This window comes from Piliocolobus tephrosceles, chromosome 13 (genome assembly GCF_002776525.5).
Source record: "Piliocolobus tephrosceles isolate RC106 chromosome 13, ASM277652v3, whole genome shotgun sequence".
Taxonomy (NCBI): domain Eukaryota; kingdom Metazoa; phylum Chordata; class Mammalia; order Primates; family Cercopithecidae; genus Piliocolobus; species Piliocolobus tephrosceles.
Genome location: NC_045446.1, coordinates 61,495,193 through 61,514,943, shown reverse-complemented (window position 1 = coordinate 61,514,943; position 19,751 = coordinate 61,495,193). Strand labels below are relative to the sequence as shown.

The window sequence follows — 19,751 nt, the reverse complement described above, 5'->3', positions numbered from 1 at the left end:
GGCCATTCATTCAGTTATTCATAAAGCATTTATTCAGCATCCCTTTGTGCTAGGAGCTGTTGTAGGCATTAGAGAGGTGGGAGTGGTAAGTATATATAAGAAATAAATAAGAAATATATAAGAAATAAATAAACATAATAATCAGTTAATTTCAGATACTGATTAATGAGATGATAGTAAAACCGGATCATGTGATAAAGATGAATGAGAAAATAACCTTGGATTAGGTAGCCAGGAAAGGCTTCTCTGAGAAGCCAACATTTGAGCTGAACCTTAAATAGTACTAAGAGCTAGTAATGTGAGATCTGTGGCCTGAACATTCTCGGCAGAGGGAATTAGAAAGTTTGTATCTTGTGGAAAAGGCACACATCCTTGGTCTTACAGGATTAGGGACATCTTCCTGAAGAGAGAAGAATGAAAGACAGTTTATAGTCAAGAGGAAATCACACTAGTATGCTAGAGGATTTTTTGTTTTATTTTTTATTTTTTGAGATTGAGTCTCGCTCTGTGCCCAGGCTGGAGTGCAGTGGTGTGATCTCAGCTTACTGCAACCTCTGCTTCCCGGATTCAGGCAATTCTTCTGCCTCAGTCTCCCGAGTAGCTGGGATTACAGGCATCTGTCAGCATACCCAGCTCATTTTTTTTTTTGTATTTTTAGTAGAGACGGGGGTTTCACCATGTTGGCTAGACTGGTCTCGAACTCCTGACCTCAGGTGATCCGCCTGCCTCAGGAGTTAGATGTATGGAAAGGTGGAAGAGGAACTTTTAGGCAGAGTAAGGTATAAGCAATGATGTGGATATGGGAATGGGAAGCCTTCTTGGGACTTACATTTCACAGGGAACAGTAGAAGAGATCTGGGGCCAAACTAAGAAAGACTTTGCTTGAGAGAAGAGGATAATGTAGGCAGTGAGAAGCAGGGATTACTGATGTGATAAAATCAACATCTGGCTTGAAAAACTCACCAAGTGGAATGACAGAATAGAGAACTGTGTGTCATTGGACCTTTAGATCTTTAGTCTGCCTCCTATTCTCACGTGTGAGTTAAGATTAATTACCAGTGCACTTTTTTTTTTGTCAGTTTCCTGATTGACCTCAGAACTTCTGGCAGTTGCAGAATTTTCTTTTTGCTAAGTTGCTTTCCCCCGCCACTGCATGTATAATTGCAGAGCGCTAATGTTGCTTTGTGGTTACCTGCCTGCTTAGTTTTCCAACTGCCAGAGCACTGAGGTTTCAGTCCCAGTGCCAGCCAGTTAATTTACCCCGTTCCAGAGTTAAATGCTGCAAATGTGAGCCTGATCAGAAAATTACCACAATGGTGATCAGAAAGAGAAGGGCTAACATATCAGTGTAGAAGAAAAACCAACTTGTTCTAGTGATAATGGGTTAATAGTGATGTCTTATTGTTCATTTATTCTTCATCAAATGTTTGAGAACTTGCCTTGTTCTAGGCACTAAATTTGAGAAAACAGATGTGAATGAGAGGGCCAAATGTAAACATATTTAACATGTTTCTTATTGGTTACTTCAGGTTGAGTATCCCTTATCCAAAATGCTTGGGCCCAGAAGTGTTTCAGATTTTGGATTTGTTTCAGATTTTGGAATATTCACATTATACTTACCGGTTGGGCATCCCTAATTAGAAAATCCAAAATCTGAAATGGTCCAAGGAACATTTTCTTTGAACATTGTGTTGGCATTGAAAAAGTTTTGGATTTTGGAGTGTTTTGGATTTTGGAATTTTGAATTAAGGATACTCAGCCTATAGTTACAATGGATTGTGTGTGCACAAAGGAGACAAAAACTAAATCAGTGTGAGACACTAATATTTATTGAGTGCCTATTATATATCATATACTGTGATTTTTTTTCCCCCATAGGAGCAGCTTTATTTCATAATGAGGTATCATAATTGTAACTATGCCAAAGTTGTTACAACAAAAGTACTTTTTACCTTATCTCATTTTATTGTCACAGTAAACTGATGAGGCAAGTAGAATAGATATAATAATTAACCCCTTTCTACAAATGAAGATCTGTGAAATGACTGATTATGTTTTGTGGCTTGCCTAGGGTTAAGGCTGTTTGGTGGTTTGATATATTCACTATTCCTGGTAAGAATAAATAAAGGTTGGATGAGCTACTGTTTGAGATTAAACTAAGAGTAGTAAGACTTTTTGTCTAGAGGGACAAAGATATAATCTAAGTCCAAAATCATGAAAAATATTAGGTAGGCTGGGCGCGGTGGCTCAAGCCTGTAATCCCAGCACTTTGGGAGGCCGAGACGGGCGGATCACGAGGTCAGGATATCGAGACCATCCTGGCTAACACGGTGAAACCCCGTCTCTACTAAAATACAAAAAACTAGCCGGGCGAGATGGCGGGCGCCTGCAGTCCCAGCTACTCGGGAGGCTGAGGCAGGAGAATGGCGTGAACCCGGGAGACGGAGCTTGCAGTGAGCTGAGATCCGTCCACTGCACTCCAGCCTGGGTGACAGAGCGAGACTCCGTCTCAAAAAAAAAAAAAAAAAGAAAAATATTAGGTAAAATATATAGTATGTCAGATGGGATAAAGTGCTATGGAGAAAAAGCACAGAAGGGGAAGGGAGATAAGAAGAGCAAGGGCCCTATTTGGGGCATTGTAATTTTAAATGGAATCATCAGGGAAAGCCTCATTGAGAAGGTGATGACATTGAGCAAAAGACCTAAAGGAGATCTGTAGCAAGAAGGCCGGGTTGTCAAGGTAGAATAGGAAGGAAGGTGGGAGAGCTGGAGGTGAAATTGGGAGGTGGGTGCACAGGACAGGTTGTATAGGCTTCTGTGGATTTTTTTTTTTTTTTTTTTTTTGGGGTGGGATTTTCCCCTTTGTTTTCCAGGCTGGAATGCAGTGGCCTGATCTCAGCTCACTGCAACCTCTGCCTCTCGGGTTCAAGCAATTCTCATGCCTCAGCCTCCTGAGTAGTTGGGATTACAGGCCCCTGCCACCACGCCCGGCTAATTTTTTGTATTTTTAGTAGAGACGGGGTTTCACCATATTGGTCAGGCTGATCTAGAACTCCTGACCTCAGGTGATCCACCCGCCTTGGCCTCCCAAAGTGCTGGGCTTACAGGCGTGAGCCACCACGCCTGGCCTGTGGATTGTTTTTAACAATTTTGACTTTTATTCTGGAGATAAGAAGCCGCTATTAGGAGTTTTGAGGGAGGTAATGATATGATTCTGACTTTAACTTTTAAAGGGTAATTTTGGCTGCACTGTGGGATGGGGGGGAATTTAGGAAGTTACGTGTAAATATCTGTCTGTATAGAATTCATACTCTTTGAAGGTGACATCAGAGAAGACAATCTCATCGTGAATCTTTTGAGGGGGCTTGAATCTTATCTGTGAAATAGCATTTCATATTGGTCAATTTACATGTTAATTACATTTGATTCTTTGACATTGTAGTCTTAATAATTGCTAACATGAATTTAATAATTGCTAACATGATTTGATTCTTTAGATGGCCGCCAAGAGCGAGTCATGTTTGACAAAATTACATCTCGAATCCAGAAGCTTTGTTATGGACTCAATATGGATTTTGTTGATCCTGTAAGTAAATATGGTTTTTATCGTGGGTTCCTTGTTTCATGTGTTTCTTTCCATTTGTCTCTTATTCCTGGACCTTCACTCACCTGATATACTTTGGTATTCTGGCTATGCCCTTTGATATAAAATTTGAATTCATTGCTTAAAACATTTTTTTTTCTTAATTTTGGTTCTGTCCTGTGAGTTCTCACTTTTCAGAGAACTATGATTGTGAGTAAAGAGGAAAATTTGATATTACCATTTAATATCAGATATTTCCTTGAGTAACTTGTTTTATTCATTACTGGAAAAGCCTAGGCCAGGTGCGGTGGCTCACGCCTGTAATCCCAGCACCTTGAGAGGCTGAGGTGGGCGCATCACCTGAGGTCAGGAGTTCAAGAACAGCCTGGCCAACATGATGAAACCCTGTCTCTACTAAAAATACAAAAATTAGCTGGGCCTGGTGGTGGGTGCCTGTAATCCCAGCTACTTGGGAGGCTGAGGCAGGAGAATCACTTGAACCTGGGAGGCAGAAGTTGCAGTGAGCCGAGATCGTGCCGCTGCACTCCAGCCTGGGCGACAGAGCGAAACTCCCTCTCAACAACAACAAAAAAAAGGGAAGCCTAAAGTTTGTTTTGGAATTGTGGTTATTTAGGTAGGGACTGGTTTAAAATTTGCTTTTTGTTATTTATGTAAAAAGATTTAAGTAATATAAAGTAGATTTCATGGACAATATTTAAGTCAAGAACAAACTATTCATAAATGAGTTGCTCTGCTTTTCTCCTTATCCTTTGTAACTTCTATATTCTAGACTCTCATCAGTTATCTGGACTGTTTTCTGTGGTCTCTGCAGTGTCCTGGACTTCCTCTAATCTTGCCCTCTTCAAACTCGTCTTCCACCTGACTTATAAAATGATCTTCCTTAAATGAGAATCTCTGAGAACTCTTTTTTTCAAATCCACCCATATTTCCATCTCCTTATTTAGGTATCTCATCTGTACTGCTGTAAAACCTGTGCTCATCTCATAGCTTTAATCATATAACATGGAAATTAATTATAGGTCTTTGTCCTACCCTAGAATTGAGGATGGGCTGTGTATCTTATTGTTGTGATATCCTCAGTGCTTGACATATATCTTATTAGCCACTTGACCAAAGTAAGTTTGGTCAAGAGAAAATGATTTTATGCATCTTGAAAATATGTTTATTGTAAATTCTCTTTTACATTGAGGACTTAAGACAGTAATTAGAATAGTAGAATGTTAGAGTTGGAATGAACCTTAAGAGCCCATCCCATTTCATCTTTGTTTTATAGGTAAGAAAGTTCCAAAGAGAGAGGGAAGTGACTTAAGTTAGTGGGAGTATAGGGAGAAGCACCTAGGTCTCTTCACTCCCACATGTTCTATTGCCTCATGCAGTAGTACCTTTTAGAGCGCAGGAGTGTTGCAGCATCCTCAAACTACCTAAGGTAGATTCTGTTGAAAAACTGTCGGTGCACGTCTGTAATCCCAGCACTTTGGGAGACCGAGGTAGGCGGATTGCTTGGGCTCAGGAGTTTGAGACCAGCCTGGGCAACGTGGTGAAACTGCCCAGGTGCAGTGGCACAATCTTGGCCCACTGCAGCTTCCGCCCCTGGGGTTCAAATGATTCTTGTGCCTCAGCCTCCCTCCGCTGGGATTACAGGCATGTGCCACCATGCCCGGCTATGTTTTTTTGTATTTTTAGTAGAGACAGGGTTTTGCCATGTTGGCCAGGCATGAACTCCTGGCCTCAAGTGATCTGCCTGGCTTGGCCTCCCAAAGTGCTGGGATTACAGGTGTGAGCCACACCGTGCCTTCCCTCAACCCTGTTTCTACAAAAAACAAAACAAAACAAAACAAAACAAAAATTAGCTGGGCATGGTGGCGCATGCCCGTAGTCCCAGCTACTTGGTGGTGGGAGGATCGCTTGAGTCCTGGAGGTTGAGGTTGCTGTGAGCTGAGACTGTGCCACTGTACTCCAGCATAAGCCACAGAATGAGACCCTGTCTCAAAAAGAAAAAAAGAAAAACTATGTATGCTGTTAGATCTGGCACAGCACAGTTAGCACACAGATGGTATTTTATTCTGAGTTTGCCATATTGCTCTAGAAACTATTTAGAAGACTTCATTGTTCTTATACTGAACACACCTTATCTACTGGATCTGGGAAGAAAGTGATCGGGAGCAACTTGGGTTTAGCTATATTATACATTAGAATAGATTGCAGACTGTTAAAATAGTTACACATGTATGTGTCTTTTTTTTGAGGGGGGTATGCATTGTTTTGCTGGGAAATACATTTATTTTCTGTGGATTAAGTGGTTTCTTAAAGATTCAATAAACACACACACTCACAACTTAGAATTTGTTTTTCTTAAAAATGTATGCTAATACCTTGTGCATTACATATCTTAAAAATGAACTTATAGCCGGGCGCGGTGGCTCAAGCCTGTAATCCCAGCACTTTGGGAGGCCGAGGTGGGCGGATCACGAGGTCAGGAGATCGAGACCATCCTGGCTAACATGGTGAAACTCCGTCTCTACTAAAAAATACAAAAAACTAGCCGGGCGAGGTGGTGGGCGCCTGTAGTCCCAGCTACTTGGGAGGCTGAGGCAGGAGAATGGCGTGAACCTGGGAAGGCGGAGCTTGCAGTGAGCTGAGATCCGGCCACTGCACTCCAGCCCGGGCCACAGAGCGAGACTCCGTCTCAAAAAAAAAAAAAAAAAAAAAAAAAGAACTTATAATGTGGCCTTGAAAACAGTGAAATACAGTGAGGTTTAATGGGATTGGGGCCAGAAGACTTGTATGATAATATAACCTTGGGCAAGTCCCAGTAACCTGAGCCTCAGGTTCTTAATGTAAAATAGGCATAGTAATAATCATCTCATAAAGTGATTATGAAATGTCAGAGATTGTCAAAGTTGATAATTTTTAATCAACTTTGGTTGAGAATCATTTGAACCCCAGAGGTGGAGGTTGCACTTTGTAATTTGTGAAGTGCTAAAGAAAGAGTAGTCATTAAATTATCATGACTCAGCCCCAAACCTAATTTCTCCTTTAATTGGCATGATTAAAGTTTGATTCATTTGCTTTTCTGTACTTATCCTTATATGGAATTCGGAAAAAGTAAGTATGATGCTGGAGCCCTGATCACTTAGGGAGGATCTGAATGAAAAATGGGGAAATACTCATATAGAATCATTAGTCTGTTGGGAGAATTTGAATGAAAATAGGGAAATATAGAATCATTAGTATGTTTTCAGCTATTTCCCTGTGAGACTAATTGATTTAAAGGCTATATTTAGATTTTTTTAAATGACACCTTCATTTTATATGTAGTATACATTTTCTGTAGTTCTGCTGGGTTATGCATTCTCATTACTAAGTTTCCCACTGCCCACCATTCTGAAAGATAATTTTTCAGAGAAGTAAATTGTCTTGTTCTTTGTTTCAGACAGGGTCTCACTGTGTTGCCCAGGCTGGAGTGCAGTGCCATGATCATAGATAGCTCAGTGCAGCCTTGACTTCCCCAGTACAAGCATTCCTCCCACCTCAGCTTACCCTGTAGCTGCAACCACAGGGACTTACCACCTTGACTGGCTAATTTTTTAATTTTTAGTAGGGATAGGGTGTCATATTGCTTAGGTTTGTCCCAAACTCCTGTGCTCAAGCGAGCCTCCTACCTCGGCCTTCCAAAGTGTTGGGATTACAGGTGTGAGCCACTGTGCCCAACCTGTCGTTTATATTGTGATGTGAATTTGATTGTTTTCTTTTTTCTTTCCTTTTTTTTTTTTTTTGAGACAGGGTCTCACTCTGTTGCCCAGGCTGGAGTGCAGTGGCATAATCACAGCTCCTTGCAGCCTCAGCTTCCTGAGTAGCTGGGATCACAGGTGTGTACCACCACACCCAGCTAATTTTTTTATTATTTGTGGAGATGGGGGGGGTCTTCCTAGCTTGCCCAGGCTGGTCTCGAACTCCTGGACTTAAGCCATTCTCCCACACTGGCTTCCCAAAGTGCTGTGATTATGGGTGTGAGCCACAATGCCTGGCTTTTTTTTTTTTTTTTTTTTTTTTAATAGGGTCATGAACTGCTAAGCTTAAGTGATCCCCTCACCTCAACCGCTGAGTAGCTAGAACTATACATATGTACTACCACACCTGGCCATGATGGTTTTCTTAATTACTCTTTTAAGGAAGCTATTGTTTCTTGGGAAAGCTCAAGTAATTCTTGGTTTTATTTTTGTAGGCTCAGATCACCATGAAAGTAATCCAAGGCTTGTACAGTGGGGTCACCACAGTGGAACTAGATACTTTGGCTGCTGAAACAGCTGCAACCTTGACTACTAAGCACCCTGACTATGCTATCCTGGCAGCTAGGATTGCTGTCTCTAACTTGCACAAAGAAACAAAGAAAGTGTTCAGTGGTAAGTCTCGGGTGAAAAAGTAAAAATTCAGTATTCTCAGAAAAGTAATAAGGGTAGTAGAAATCTTGACTGTTTAAAGAAGCAAATATGGCTAGGTGGGGTGGCTTACACCTCAAATCCCAGCAATTTGGGAAGTCAAGGCAGGCAAATTGCTTGAGTCCAGGAGTTTGAGACCAGCTTGGGCAATGTGGCGAAACCCCATCGCTACGTTTTAAGAAAAATCTAAAATTATAAAATAGACCGGGTGCAGTGGCTTACGCCTGTAATCCCAGTGCTTTGGGAGGCCGAGCAGGTGGATCGCTTAGGTCAGGAGTTTGAGACCAGCCTGGCCAACATGGTGAAACCCCATCTCTACTAAAAATGCAAAAAATTATCTGGGCATGGTGGCGGGGGCCTATAATCTCAGCTACTCGGGAGGCTGAGGCAGGAGAATTGCTTGAACCCGGGAGGCGGAGATTGCAGTGAGCCAAGCCTATGCCACTGCACTCCGGTCTGGGCGACAGAGTGAGACTCTCTCTGTCTCATAAATAAATAAATAAATAAATGAATGGCAAATATGTAAATTAGTGGGAAAGAGTGGACTACAATTTCCTATTTCTCCATGCTGCCTATCTGCTGTATAAAAGAGTTGATGTATCTTTGTTCTTTAAGTTTTTTATTCTCCCTCTTTTTAAATTTTTTTATTTTTTTTGAGATAAAGTTTTGCTCTTATCACCCAGGCTGGAGTGCAATGGTATGATTCGGCTCACTGAAACCTCCGCCTCCCGGGTTCGAGCGATTCTCCTGCCTCAGCCTCCCGAGTAGCTTGGGATTACAGGCACCTGCCACCACGCCCAGCTAATTTTTGTATTTGTAGTAGAGATGGGGTTTCACCATGTTGCCCAGGCTGGTCTCAAACTCCCGACCTGAGGTGATCTGCCCTCCTTGGTCTCCCGAAGTGCTGGGCTTACAGGCGTGAGTCACTGCACCTGGCCTTTCTCTCTTTTTTTTAAAGCCCATTGTTAGGCACTTGGTGGTGATATGGTTGGAAAAATGAATAATATTTATTGACAAGTTTTGGGTTAAACAAAATGTTACAGTTGCTCCTTTCTCACTATATGCGAACTCTTCATTTCATCACTACCATTTTACAGCTCAAGGAACGTGGGAAAGGGAAGGTTAAATAATTTGTTCAATATATAAGAAGCCAGCTGGTAGACTGAGATTAAAAAATCTTTATTGTTTCCTATCGGGAGCCAAAAAGGAAAAAAGAGTTTTTAAAAATTTTATGCCAGGCATGGTGGGCCTAATCCCAGCACTTTGGGAGGCCAAGGCAGGAGGATTACTTGAGTCCAGGAGTTCAAGACTAGCCAGGGCAACATAGTGAGACTCTTTCTCTCCAAAATTAAAAACGTTAACAAGGTATAGTAGTGTGTGCCTGTCATTCCAGCTACTCAGGAGGCTGAGGTGGGTGGCTAGCTTCCCAAAGAGCTGGGATTACAGATGTGAGCCACTGTCCAGCCTTAGGAATCTGTTTTATTTATTTATTTATTTTTATTTTTATTTTTATATTTTTGAGACAGAGTCTCGCTCTGTCACCCAGGCTGGAGTGCGGTGGCGCAATCTCGGCTCACTGCAAGCCCCGCCTCCCGGGTTCATGCCATTCTCCTGCCTCAGCCTCCCGAGTAACTGGGACTACAGGCTCGTGCCACCATGCCCGGCTAATTTTTTGTATTTTTAGTAGAGACGGGGTTTCACCGTGTTAGCCAGGATGGTCTTGATCTCCTGACCTCGTGACCCGCCTGCCTCAGCCTCCCAAAGTGCTAGGATTACAGGCGTGAGCCACTGTGCCTGACCCAGGAATCTATTTTAAACTACAAGATCTTATAATCACTTTAACTCTAGAAGATTGTTTCCTTAAATGAGGCATTACATATTTCTTCAACATGTATGTGTTTATTGAGCACTTTATATGCTAGGTATTGAGGTGGGTTGAGATGAAAAAAAGGGTTGAGAACCACTGTTTTCAACTATTACCTGAAGATTGAATTAGCTGTTAAGTGGTCTTGATATATTTTCATTTTTTGTTGTATTTTTTTAGATGTGATGGAAGACCTCTATAACTACATAAATCCACATAATGGCAAACACTCTCCCATGGTGGCCAAGTCAACATTGGATATTGTTTTGGCTAATAAAGATGTATGTATAACACTTTTCTGGTGGAAATTTTTTGATAGTCTTTTTTAATATTGCACACATTTTAGAAAATTTAAACACTACAAAAGATACAGGTAAATACAATTCTGTTTTTTTTCCTGCCCTGATTCCTGATTTTCCTCTTTAGAAACAACTTTATCGTTTTAAAATGTATTTTTCCGGAGCTATTTTGTACGTACATGTGTGTGCATACGTGTGTGTACATACATATTTTTATTTTCAGTGGTACTGTACGGTGCATAGTTTTCATTGATACTTTTTTCACTTGTAAGTATATCTTGTTTGTTCTCTATCAGCCTTTATGAATTTACCCATTTTTTTTATAACAGTTGTATAATGTTCCATTTTATAGATATATTGTCATTGTATGTATGTGTTAGAATCCCTTTAGTGATCAATATTTGGTTTTCATCTTTTCACTACAGTGAATATTCTTGTATGGTAGGTGTTTTGCCCATAGATGAATGTATCTGTAAGATAAATCCCTTCAGTTGAATTGCTGAGCCAATGTGTATGTGAATTCAAAATTTTGATAGGCATTGCCAAACTGACTCCCAAAAAGGTTGCTCAGGTAAAATTTTACAAGTTCATGCTCAGCAGCTTAAAAATTATCCACTTGTATTTGAACCGCTTTCTTAACTAGACGCCAGAGGACAGAAGGGAAAAGATGTAGCCTAACCAGCCCTTTTACACACAGGATTTATTTACCATGTATGTCTGGACAGGTTAGAGACCAGTTTTAACTTTAGGTAATAGAATGATTAGGCTGGGTGAGGGGGCTCACGCCTGTAATCCCAGCACTTTGGAAGGCCGAGGTGGGTGGATCACGAGGTCAGGAGATCGAAACCATCCTGACTAACACAGTGAAACCGTCACTACTAAAAATACAAAAAATTAGCACGCGCCTGTAGTCCCAGGTACTCAGGAGGCTGAGGCGAGAGAATGGTGTGAACCCGGGAGGCGGAGCTTTCAGTGAGCCGAGATCATGCCACTGCATTCCAGCCTGGGCAACAGAGCAATACTCAGACTCAAAAAAAAAAAAAAAAAAAAGTGATTAATTGACTATCTCTCTAAACATGTATCTGATATTAAAGAGACTAGGAGAAAACTGAGTTGTTTGTGTGTTGTTAATTTGTGTAATCTTGAAGACAAGTTGAAGACAAAAATACAGCAGCAGCATCAAACCTGTGTCTAAAAATATGTCTATTGATAGTCAAGTATTTCAGTTCTGTAATATTCATACTGAGCCCATACCTGCCTTTGGCAACAAAGATGGCCTTAAAATTTTAAGAGAGAAGAAAAGCAAGCTTTTGTATAGGTTTTTCTAGTCCTTAGATATGGATCATTATGTAGAAACACTGTTAGTATTTTGAAAACTTGGCTCTGTTTTTTTCTATCAAAAATGATTATTTGTACGTTACTGCTTTTGTTTTCCTCTGAATGGCTTTATAGCCTACTAAAACTCTGTAATAATGACCAGTTATGCTATAAAATCTTACTGTTATAATAGTGGTTTGTCTGAAACTTGTTAAAGGACCATAGATTTTGAAGAGCCTCAGAATTAACGTAAGCCTACTTCCTGTCATTGTTTATTACATATACTGTTATATGCAGTTTGAGGTAGGCTACTTTTTGAAGTAAATATATATATGTATTAGTAAATATGTAGTACCAATGCTTTTGGATTAATAGTAATCTAAAAACATGTTTAAGGATGATAATATAGTCCCATTTATGCTCATGTTTTTTCCCCCTTTCAAAACATACTATAAACATTATAGTGAAAGTTTGGAAAATTACATTTAATCTCACAACATATATTTATGTATTATCTTCTAGTGTTGTAATATACATATTTTTAAACCTAATTAGGATACTTAATTTATATATATTGTTTCTTTTTTTTAGAAGGTTAGATGGACTTCTATTCTACAGTAATAATGTTTAGTGTTATCTGTGTTGATTTTGGTTCTGGAGTCAGGGCTGAGAGACAACAGATTTTGTGAAAATAAGTCATTATTTTAATTTAATTATGTGTTCTTTTTCACCCCTATCAGCGCCTGAATTCTGCCATTATCTATGACCGAGATTTCTCTTACAATTACTTTGGCTTTAAGGTAATAATGGGTTTCAAGTATGTGGGGACTTGTACTTAAGTCATGAAATACAGGATTTTATTTATGTTTTGATGACAGTTGTCAAGGCCATAAGTTGTTTGGAGTTGGGGTGGACCTGGGGAGTTAGTGGGGTTAAGGTAGCAGTGGTGGTTTGAATTAAGGCAAAGGTAACTTATCTATTTGCAGTTTTTGAATTTTCCACATATTACTTCTGGATTACCTGAGGAGTTATGCAGATAAATTACCATAAGTGTTTCATAACATTCTAAGTATTTTTGCGTTGATAGGCAGTATAGTATAGTATAGTATAGTATAGTATAGTATAGTATAGTATAGTGTAGTGACTGAGAACATGAATGTCAGTGTCCACCTGAATTCCAGTCTCTATTTCTTATTGGAAAGTTATTTATTTATTTATTTATTTATTTATTTATTTATTTATTTTTGAGACGGAGTCTCGCTCTGTCGCCCAGGCTGGAGTGCAGTGGCTGGATCTCGGCTCACTGTAAGCTCCGCCTCCCGGGTTCACGCCATTCTCCTGCCTCAGCCTCCCGAGTAGCTGGGACTACAGGTGCCCGCCACCTCACCTGGCTAGTTTTTTAAATTTTTTAGTAGAGATGGGGTTTCACCGTGTTAGCCAGGATGGTCTCGATCTCCTCACCTCGTGATCCACCCGTCTCGGCCTCCCAAAGTGCTGAGATTACAGGCTTGAGCCACCGCGCCTGGCCCTTTAGCAAGTTATTTAATCTCTCTGTGCTTGTTTCCTCCTTTTTAGAATGGGGAGAATATAAAATTTCAACAACAAATTTAATTAAAAAAATTTTTTTTTTGAGACTGAGTCTCACTGTGTCACCCAGGCTGGAGTGCAGCGGCGCGATCTTGGCTGACTGCAACCTCTGTCTCCCGAGTATAAGCAGTTCTCCTGCCTCAGCCTCCTGAGTAGCTGGGACTACAGGTGCGCACCACCACACCCAGCTAATTTTTGTATTTTTAGTAGAGACAGAGTTTTGCCATATTGGCCAGGCTGGTCTTGAACTCCTGACCTCAGGTGATCCACTTGCCTTGGCCTTCCAAAGTGCTGGGATTACAGGCATTAGCCACTGCGGCCAATTTAATTTAAATTTCAATTTAAAGTGCCTATAACAGGCTGGGCGTGGTGGCTTACGCCTGTAATCCCAGCACTTTGGAAGGCCAAGGCAGGCTGAACACCCGAGGTCAGGAGTTGGAGACCAGCCTGGACCACGGGGCGAAGTGCCCTCTCTACTAAAAAATACAAAAATTAGCTGGGCATGGTGGTGCATGCCTGTAAGTCCAGCTACTTGGGAGGCTGAGGCAGGATAACTGCTTATACTTAGGAGACGGAGGTTGCAGTGAGCCAAGATCGCGCCACTGCATTCCAGCCTGGGTGACAGAGTGAGACTCTGTCTCAAAAAAAAAAAGGTGCCTGTCACAGACTAGGCACTGCTCTAAACAACATATATACTCATTTAATCCCCTGAAGAATCCCTGATGTATATGTTGCTCATTTAATCCCCATGAGGAGTCTTCAGGGGATTAAATGAGTGTGTATGTTGCTTAGATCAGTGCCTAGTCTGTTACAGGCACTTTTTAAGTGTTAGCTGTTGTGATGTTGATGATGATGATAATGATGAATACTACAACTTCTGCTGTTAATGTGTACACAGCTGACTTTTTCCAGAAATTTTCATGCAGTCTCTGCCGAAACAAAAGTGCCAGTGAGGAGGCTGAGATGGGAGGATTCCTTGAGCTCAGGAGTTTGAGACCAGCCTGGGCAATACAGGGAGACCATGTGTCTACAAAATGTTTTAAAAAGTTTTTTTTTTAAAAAGTGCCAATGATAATCCTGGCTAACATGGTCTCTACTAAAGATAGAAAAAAAAAATTAGCCAGGCATGGTGGCGGGTGCCTATAGTCCCAGCTGCTCGGGAGGCCAAGGCAGGAGAATGGCGTGAACCTAGGAGGCAGAGTTTGCAGTGAGCCAAGATCGCGCCTCTGCACTCCAGCCTGGGCAACAGAACGAGACTCTGTCTCAAAAAAAAAAAAAAAAAAAAGTGCCAATGATAATGTTCCAGATGAAGCTAGGAAGAGTAAATGTGCTATTCTTTTCATTTGAAATTTTATAGAAACGGCCAAGATTTAAAGAGATTATCTTATAGTGGATGATATATCCACTGCGTCTTTAAAAACAATGCTCTGAAAATTTTTTGTTGTTTCTCTCTTTCTAGACGCTAGAGCGGTCTTATTTGTTGAAGATCAATGGAAAAGGTGAGAAATGAACATGTTTGTGTGTTACATTTCTACTGATTATATTGAATATATAGCTTTGAGCTATAAGTCTTAATATTCCTACTTAGACTCCAGATAACATTTTGGACTTTAGGTTTAGTTTGTGGATAATTGTCCTGCTTATTAGTATAAAGTTTTTCTAGTTTCCTTTCGGTATCCTTTTCTAAAATTCAAATACTTATCTCAACCTACTTTTTCTGACATGTCTCATCATGTGAAAACTCCTCTTTTGTCTATAGTGGCTGAAAGACCACAACATATGTTGATGAGAGTATCTGTTGGGATCCACAAAGAAGACATTGATGCAGCAATTGAAACATATAATCTTCTTTCTGAGAGGTGGTTTACTCATGCTTCTCCCACTCTCTTCAATGCTGGTACCAACCGCCCACAACTTTCTAGGTATGTGTTTTGAGTAGGGAATTAAACCTTGACCTGAAGAAACTGGGCAGTTCATCACATAAAAAATAATTTAATGAACTTTTAATCGCTGCCTGCTCTGATTAAATGAGATTTAGATTCTGGAAAGATCTCTGACTGTAATGTGGTAAATGATTTGGAGAAAAGGCAAATGTTTATAACAAAAAAGTTCTAAAATTGATTGGATTGTGGTGATGGTTACACAACTCTGTGAGTATATTAAAAGCCGTTGAGTAGTACACTTTAAATGGGGAATTATGTTATTTGTGAATTGTATTTCTTTTTTTTTTTTTTTGAGACAGAGTCTCACTCTGTCACCCAGGCTGGAGTGCAGTGGCACCTCCTGGGTACAAGCAATTCTCCTGCCTCAGCCTCCTGAGTAGCTGGGATTACAGGTGCCCGCCACCATACCCGGCTAATTTTTGTATTTTTAGTAGAGATGGGGTTTCACCATGTTGGTCAGGCTGGTCTTGAACTCCTGACCTCAGGTGATCCACCCACCTCGGCCTCCCAAAGTGCTGGGATTACAGGCATGAGCCACCATGCCTGGTGTGAATTACATTTCAATAAGGTTGTTTTAAAAAGAAAATAAGTGCCAAGAACTAGTTAGGGGACTCTTATAGCAGTTTATATAAGAAACTATGGTAGTTTAGATTAGGGAGGTGAAAGTAGAAATTGACAGAAGCAGATAGATCAAAAGATATTTACGGCCAGGCATGGTGGCTCACATCTGTAATTCCAACACTTTGGAAGGCTGAGGTGGGAAGATCACTTGAGGTCAGGAGTTCAAGGCTGCCATGAGCCATGATTATGCCACTGCACTCTAGCCTGGGCAACAGAGTGATACCTTGATTAAGATAAAAATATATATAAAAGATATTTAGGGTGTCAAATTGACAGAATATGGGTCAATAGGAGTTCTTGCATTTATGGATACAGTAAGTAACAGGATTAATGATGATGCCATTTGTTGAGAAAAGGAACACTAACAGTCTGGTAATACATTAAAAAAATACCTATTGTCAGGTTGGTTTGTTTCAGGAATTCAAGAACATGGTAATGTCAAAAATAATGTAATTCATTGCATTAACATTTTATGCAGTTTAATGCTCTTTCATAATAAACACTTTAACAAAATTGATACAGAAAATAACTTCCTTAATTTGGCAAAAGATATCCAATAAAAACCTAGATGTATCATCCCTTTTTTCAGCATGTTAGTGGAGGCTGAGCCAGCACAGTAAAATAAGAAAAAGAAAAGATTGGAAATCAGAGAACAAAACTGTAATGATTGAAAGAAATGACTTTTACATAGGAAACTCAAGAGTATCTGCAGACACATTATTAGAAATAAAAGATTTCAGCAAAATATCTGGATATAAGTTCAATATACATCAATCAGTTAAGTTTCTGTACTTTAGCTGTTAGAAAATTAAGTCTTAATCTACAATCATGATTACTTAACGATGGGGATATATTCTGAGAAATGTGTTGTAAGATGGTTTTCTTGTGCAGACATTACACAATGTACTATATAAGCCTAGATGGTATAGCCTACTACACACATAGGATATATGGCATAGCCTGTTGCTGCTCTAGGCTATAAACCTGTGTATCATGTTACTGTACTGAATACTGTAGGCCTTTGTAATACAATGGTAAGTATTCGTGTATCCAAACATATCACAGTTAAAGTACTCTATAAAAGATAAAAAATGGGCCGGGCACGGTGGCTCATGCCTGTAATCCTAGCACTTTGGGAGGCCAAGGCGGGCGGATTGCCTGAGGTCAGAAGTTTGAAACCAGCCTGGCCAACACGGTGAAACCCTGTCTCTACTAAAAAATATATATTAAAAAATTAGCCAGTCATGGCAGTGTGTGCCTATAGTCCCACCTACTCAGGAGGCTGAGGCAGGAGAATTGCTTGAACCTGAGAGGCAGAGGTTGCAGTGAGCCAGGATTGCGCCACTGCACTCCAGCCTGGACAATAGAGTGAGACTCCATCTCCAAAAAAAAAGATGAAAAAAAGATAAAAAAAGATACATCTGTATAGGACAGTTATGAATAGAGCTTGTAGGACTGAAAATTGCTTTGGTTGAGTTAGTAAGTGAGTGGTGAATGAATATGAAGGCCTGGCTGAGCACGGTGACTTACGCCTGTAATCCCAGCACTTTGTGGGGGCTGAGGCGGGTGGATCACAAGGTCAGGAGTTCAAGACCACAGGGCCAACATGGTGAAACCCTGTCTCTACTAAAAATGCAGAAATTAGCTGGGTATGGTGACGGGCGCCTACAATCCCAGCTACTTGGGAGACTGAGGCAGAATTGCTTGAACCTGGAAGTCGGAGGTTAGAGTGAGCCAACATCACACCACTACACTCCAGCCTGGGCAACAAGAGTGAAACGCTATCTCAAAAAAAAAAAAAAAAAAAAGAGAATATGAAGGCCTAGTACATTACTGACGACTGTAGACTGTATAAACATTGTGCACACTAAATTTATTTTAAAAATATTTTCTTCAATAATAAATTAACCTTAGATTATTGGATGACCACTGTCGTATATGTGGTCCATCATTGACTTTTTGTTTTTGTTTTTGTTTGTTTTTGAGATGGAGTCTTGCTCTGTCACCCGGGCTGGAGTGCAGTGGCGCAATCTCAGCTCACTGCAAGCTCCATCTCCCAGGTTCACACCATTCTCTTGCCTCACCTTCCCCAGTAGCTGGGACTACAGGCGCCTGCCACCACGCCCGGCTAATTTTTTTGTATTTTTTTAGTAGAGACGGGGTTTCACCATGTTAGTCATGATGGTCTCAATCTCCTGACCTCGTGATCCACCCACCTCGGCCTCCCAAAGTGCTGAGATTAAAGGTGTGAGACACTGCGCCTGGCCTTTTTTTTTGTTTTTAAGACAGAGTCTCCCTCTGTTGCCCAGGCTGGAGTGCAGCTGTGTGATCTTGGCTCACTGTAGCCTCCACCTCCCAGGTCCAAGTGATTCTCCTGCCTCAGCCTTCCAAATAGTTGGGATTACAGGCGTGTGCCACCGCACCCAGCTAATTTTTGTATTTTTAATACAGACGGGGTTTCACCAAGTTGGCCAGGCTTATCGCAAACTTCTGACCTCAAGTGATCCGTCTTCCTTGGCCTTCCAAAGTGCTGGGATTACAGGCGTGAGCTACCATTCCTGGTGTTTTAAGTTTTTTAGAAATTTCTCTAAGACGTGATTAAAGGACATTAAATAATAAATGAATGGAATAGATTCAATTTTATAAAAATGTCAGTTTTTTCCCAAGTTAAAATATAGATTCAAAGTAATTCTAGTCAAAATCTCAACATACTGATTCTAAAATTCATGTGAAAGAGCAAAAGACTGCCCAAAAATATCAGGTCCAAATTCCTAGAACCTGTAAACGTTACCTGATAAGGAAAGTGGTCTTTGCAGGTATGATAAGGATTTTGACGTGGGGAGATTATCTTGAATTATGTGGGTGGGCCCTTAATCCAATCAAAAGTATCCTTGTAAGAGAGAAGCTGAGGGAGATAACAACGTATGGAAGAGGAGAAAGTTATGTAAAGATGGAGGGAGAAATTGGAGTCATGTGGCCACAAAGGAGAGCAATTAGCCACCAAAAGCTGTACAAAGCAAGGAACAGATTCTCCCTCAAAACCTCTGGAGGGATTCCTCCAAAAAAAAAAAAAAAAGTGAGTTGTAGACATTGTGACTCTTAATATCTCCACTTACCTTTTTACCTTTTTTTTTTGAGTTGGAGTTTTGCTCTTGTTGCCCAGGCTGGAGTGCAGTGGCATGATTTTGGCTTACTGCAACTTCTGCCTCCCAGGTTCAAGCAATTCTCCTGCCTCAGCCTCCTGAGTAGCTGGGGTTACAGGCACACGCCACCACACCCAGCTAATTTTTGTATTTTTAGTAGAGACGGGATTTCTCCATGTTGGCCAGGCTGGTCTTGAACTCCTGACCTCAGGTAATCCACCCGCCTGGGCTTCCCAAGTGCTGGGATTACAGGTGTGAGCCACTGCGCCTGGCCTACTTCCACTTACATCTCAATAGGAAAATATATAGTATGACCTCAGAGCAAAACACTATAGAGCAAAACATTGGAAAAATTGACTACATTAAAATTAAAAACTTCTGTGAACCAAAAACAAAGTCAAATAACAAGTTTCACACTTTGGGAGGCCAAGGTGAGTGGATTACCTGAGGTTAGGAATCTGAGAACAGCCTGGCCAACATGGTGAAACCACGTCTTTACTAAAAATACAACTATTAGCCAGGCGTGGTGGCGTATGCCCGTAATCCCAGCTACTCAGGAGGCTGAGGCATGAGAATCATTTGAACCTGGGAGACAGAGCTTGCAGTGAGCCAAGATCATGCCTGCAGCCTGGGCAAAAGAGTGAGACTCCGTCTCAAAAACAACAACAAAAAACCCCAAAAAACAAGTTTCAGACTGAGAGAGAAGATATTTGCAATGTGTTAACTATTGAGAGATTATAAGAAAAACAAGGCCAGGTGCAGTGGTTCCTGCCTGTAGTTCCAACACTCTGGGAGACCAAAACAAAGGCTGGCTTGAGGGCAGAAATTTGAAACCAGCCTGGGCAACATAGTGAGAGCCTGTCTCTGCAAAAGTAGAAAATTAGCCAGGCATGGTGGTGCACACCTATAGTTCTAGCTACTTGAAAGGCTGAGG

General features: G+C 40.8%; 1 protein-coding gene across 1 annotated transcript in view; it reads left to right on the top strand.

Annotated features, from left to right (window-relative positions):
• The window catches only part of RRM1 (ribonucleotide reductase catalytic subunit M1), a 45,388-nt gene that overhangs the window by 3,968 nt on the left and 21,669 nt on the right, over positions 1-19,751 (top strand). The window contains exons 2-7 of the mRNA XM_023209594.2: positions 3,498-3,586; positions 7,830-8,007; positions 10,088-10,188; positions 12,264-12,323; positions 14,570-14,609; positions 14,870-15,032. Coding sequence (XP_023065362.2) covers positions 3,498-3,586; positions 7,830-8,007; positions 10,088-10,188; positions 12,264-12,323; positions 14,570-14,609; positions 14,870-15,032 — 631 coding nt within the window. The remainder of the gene's footprint in view (positions 1-3,497; positions 3,587-7,829; positions 8,008-10,087; positions 10,189-12,263; positions 12,324-14,569; positions 14,610-14,869; positions 15,033-19,751) is intronic.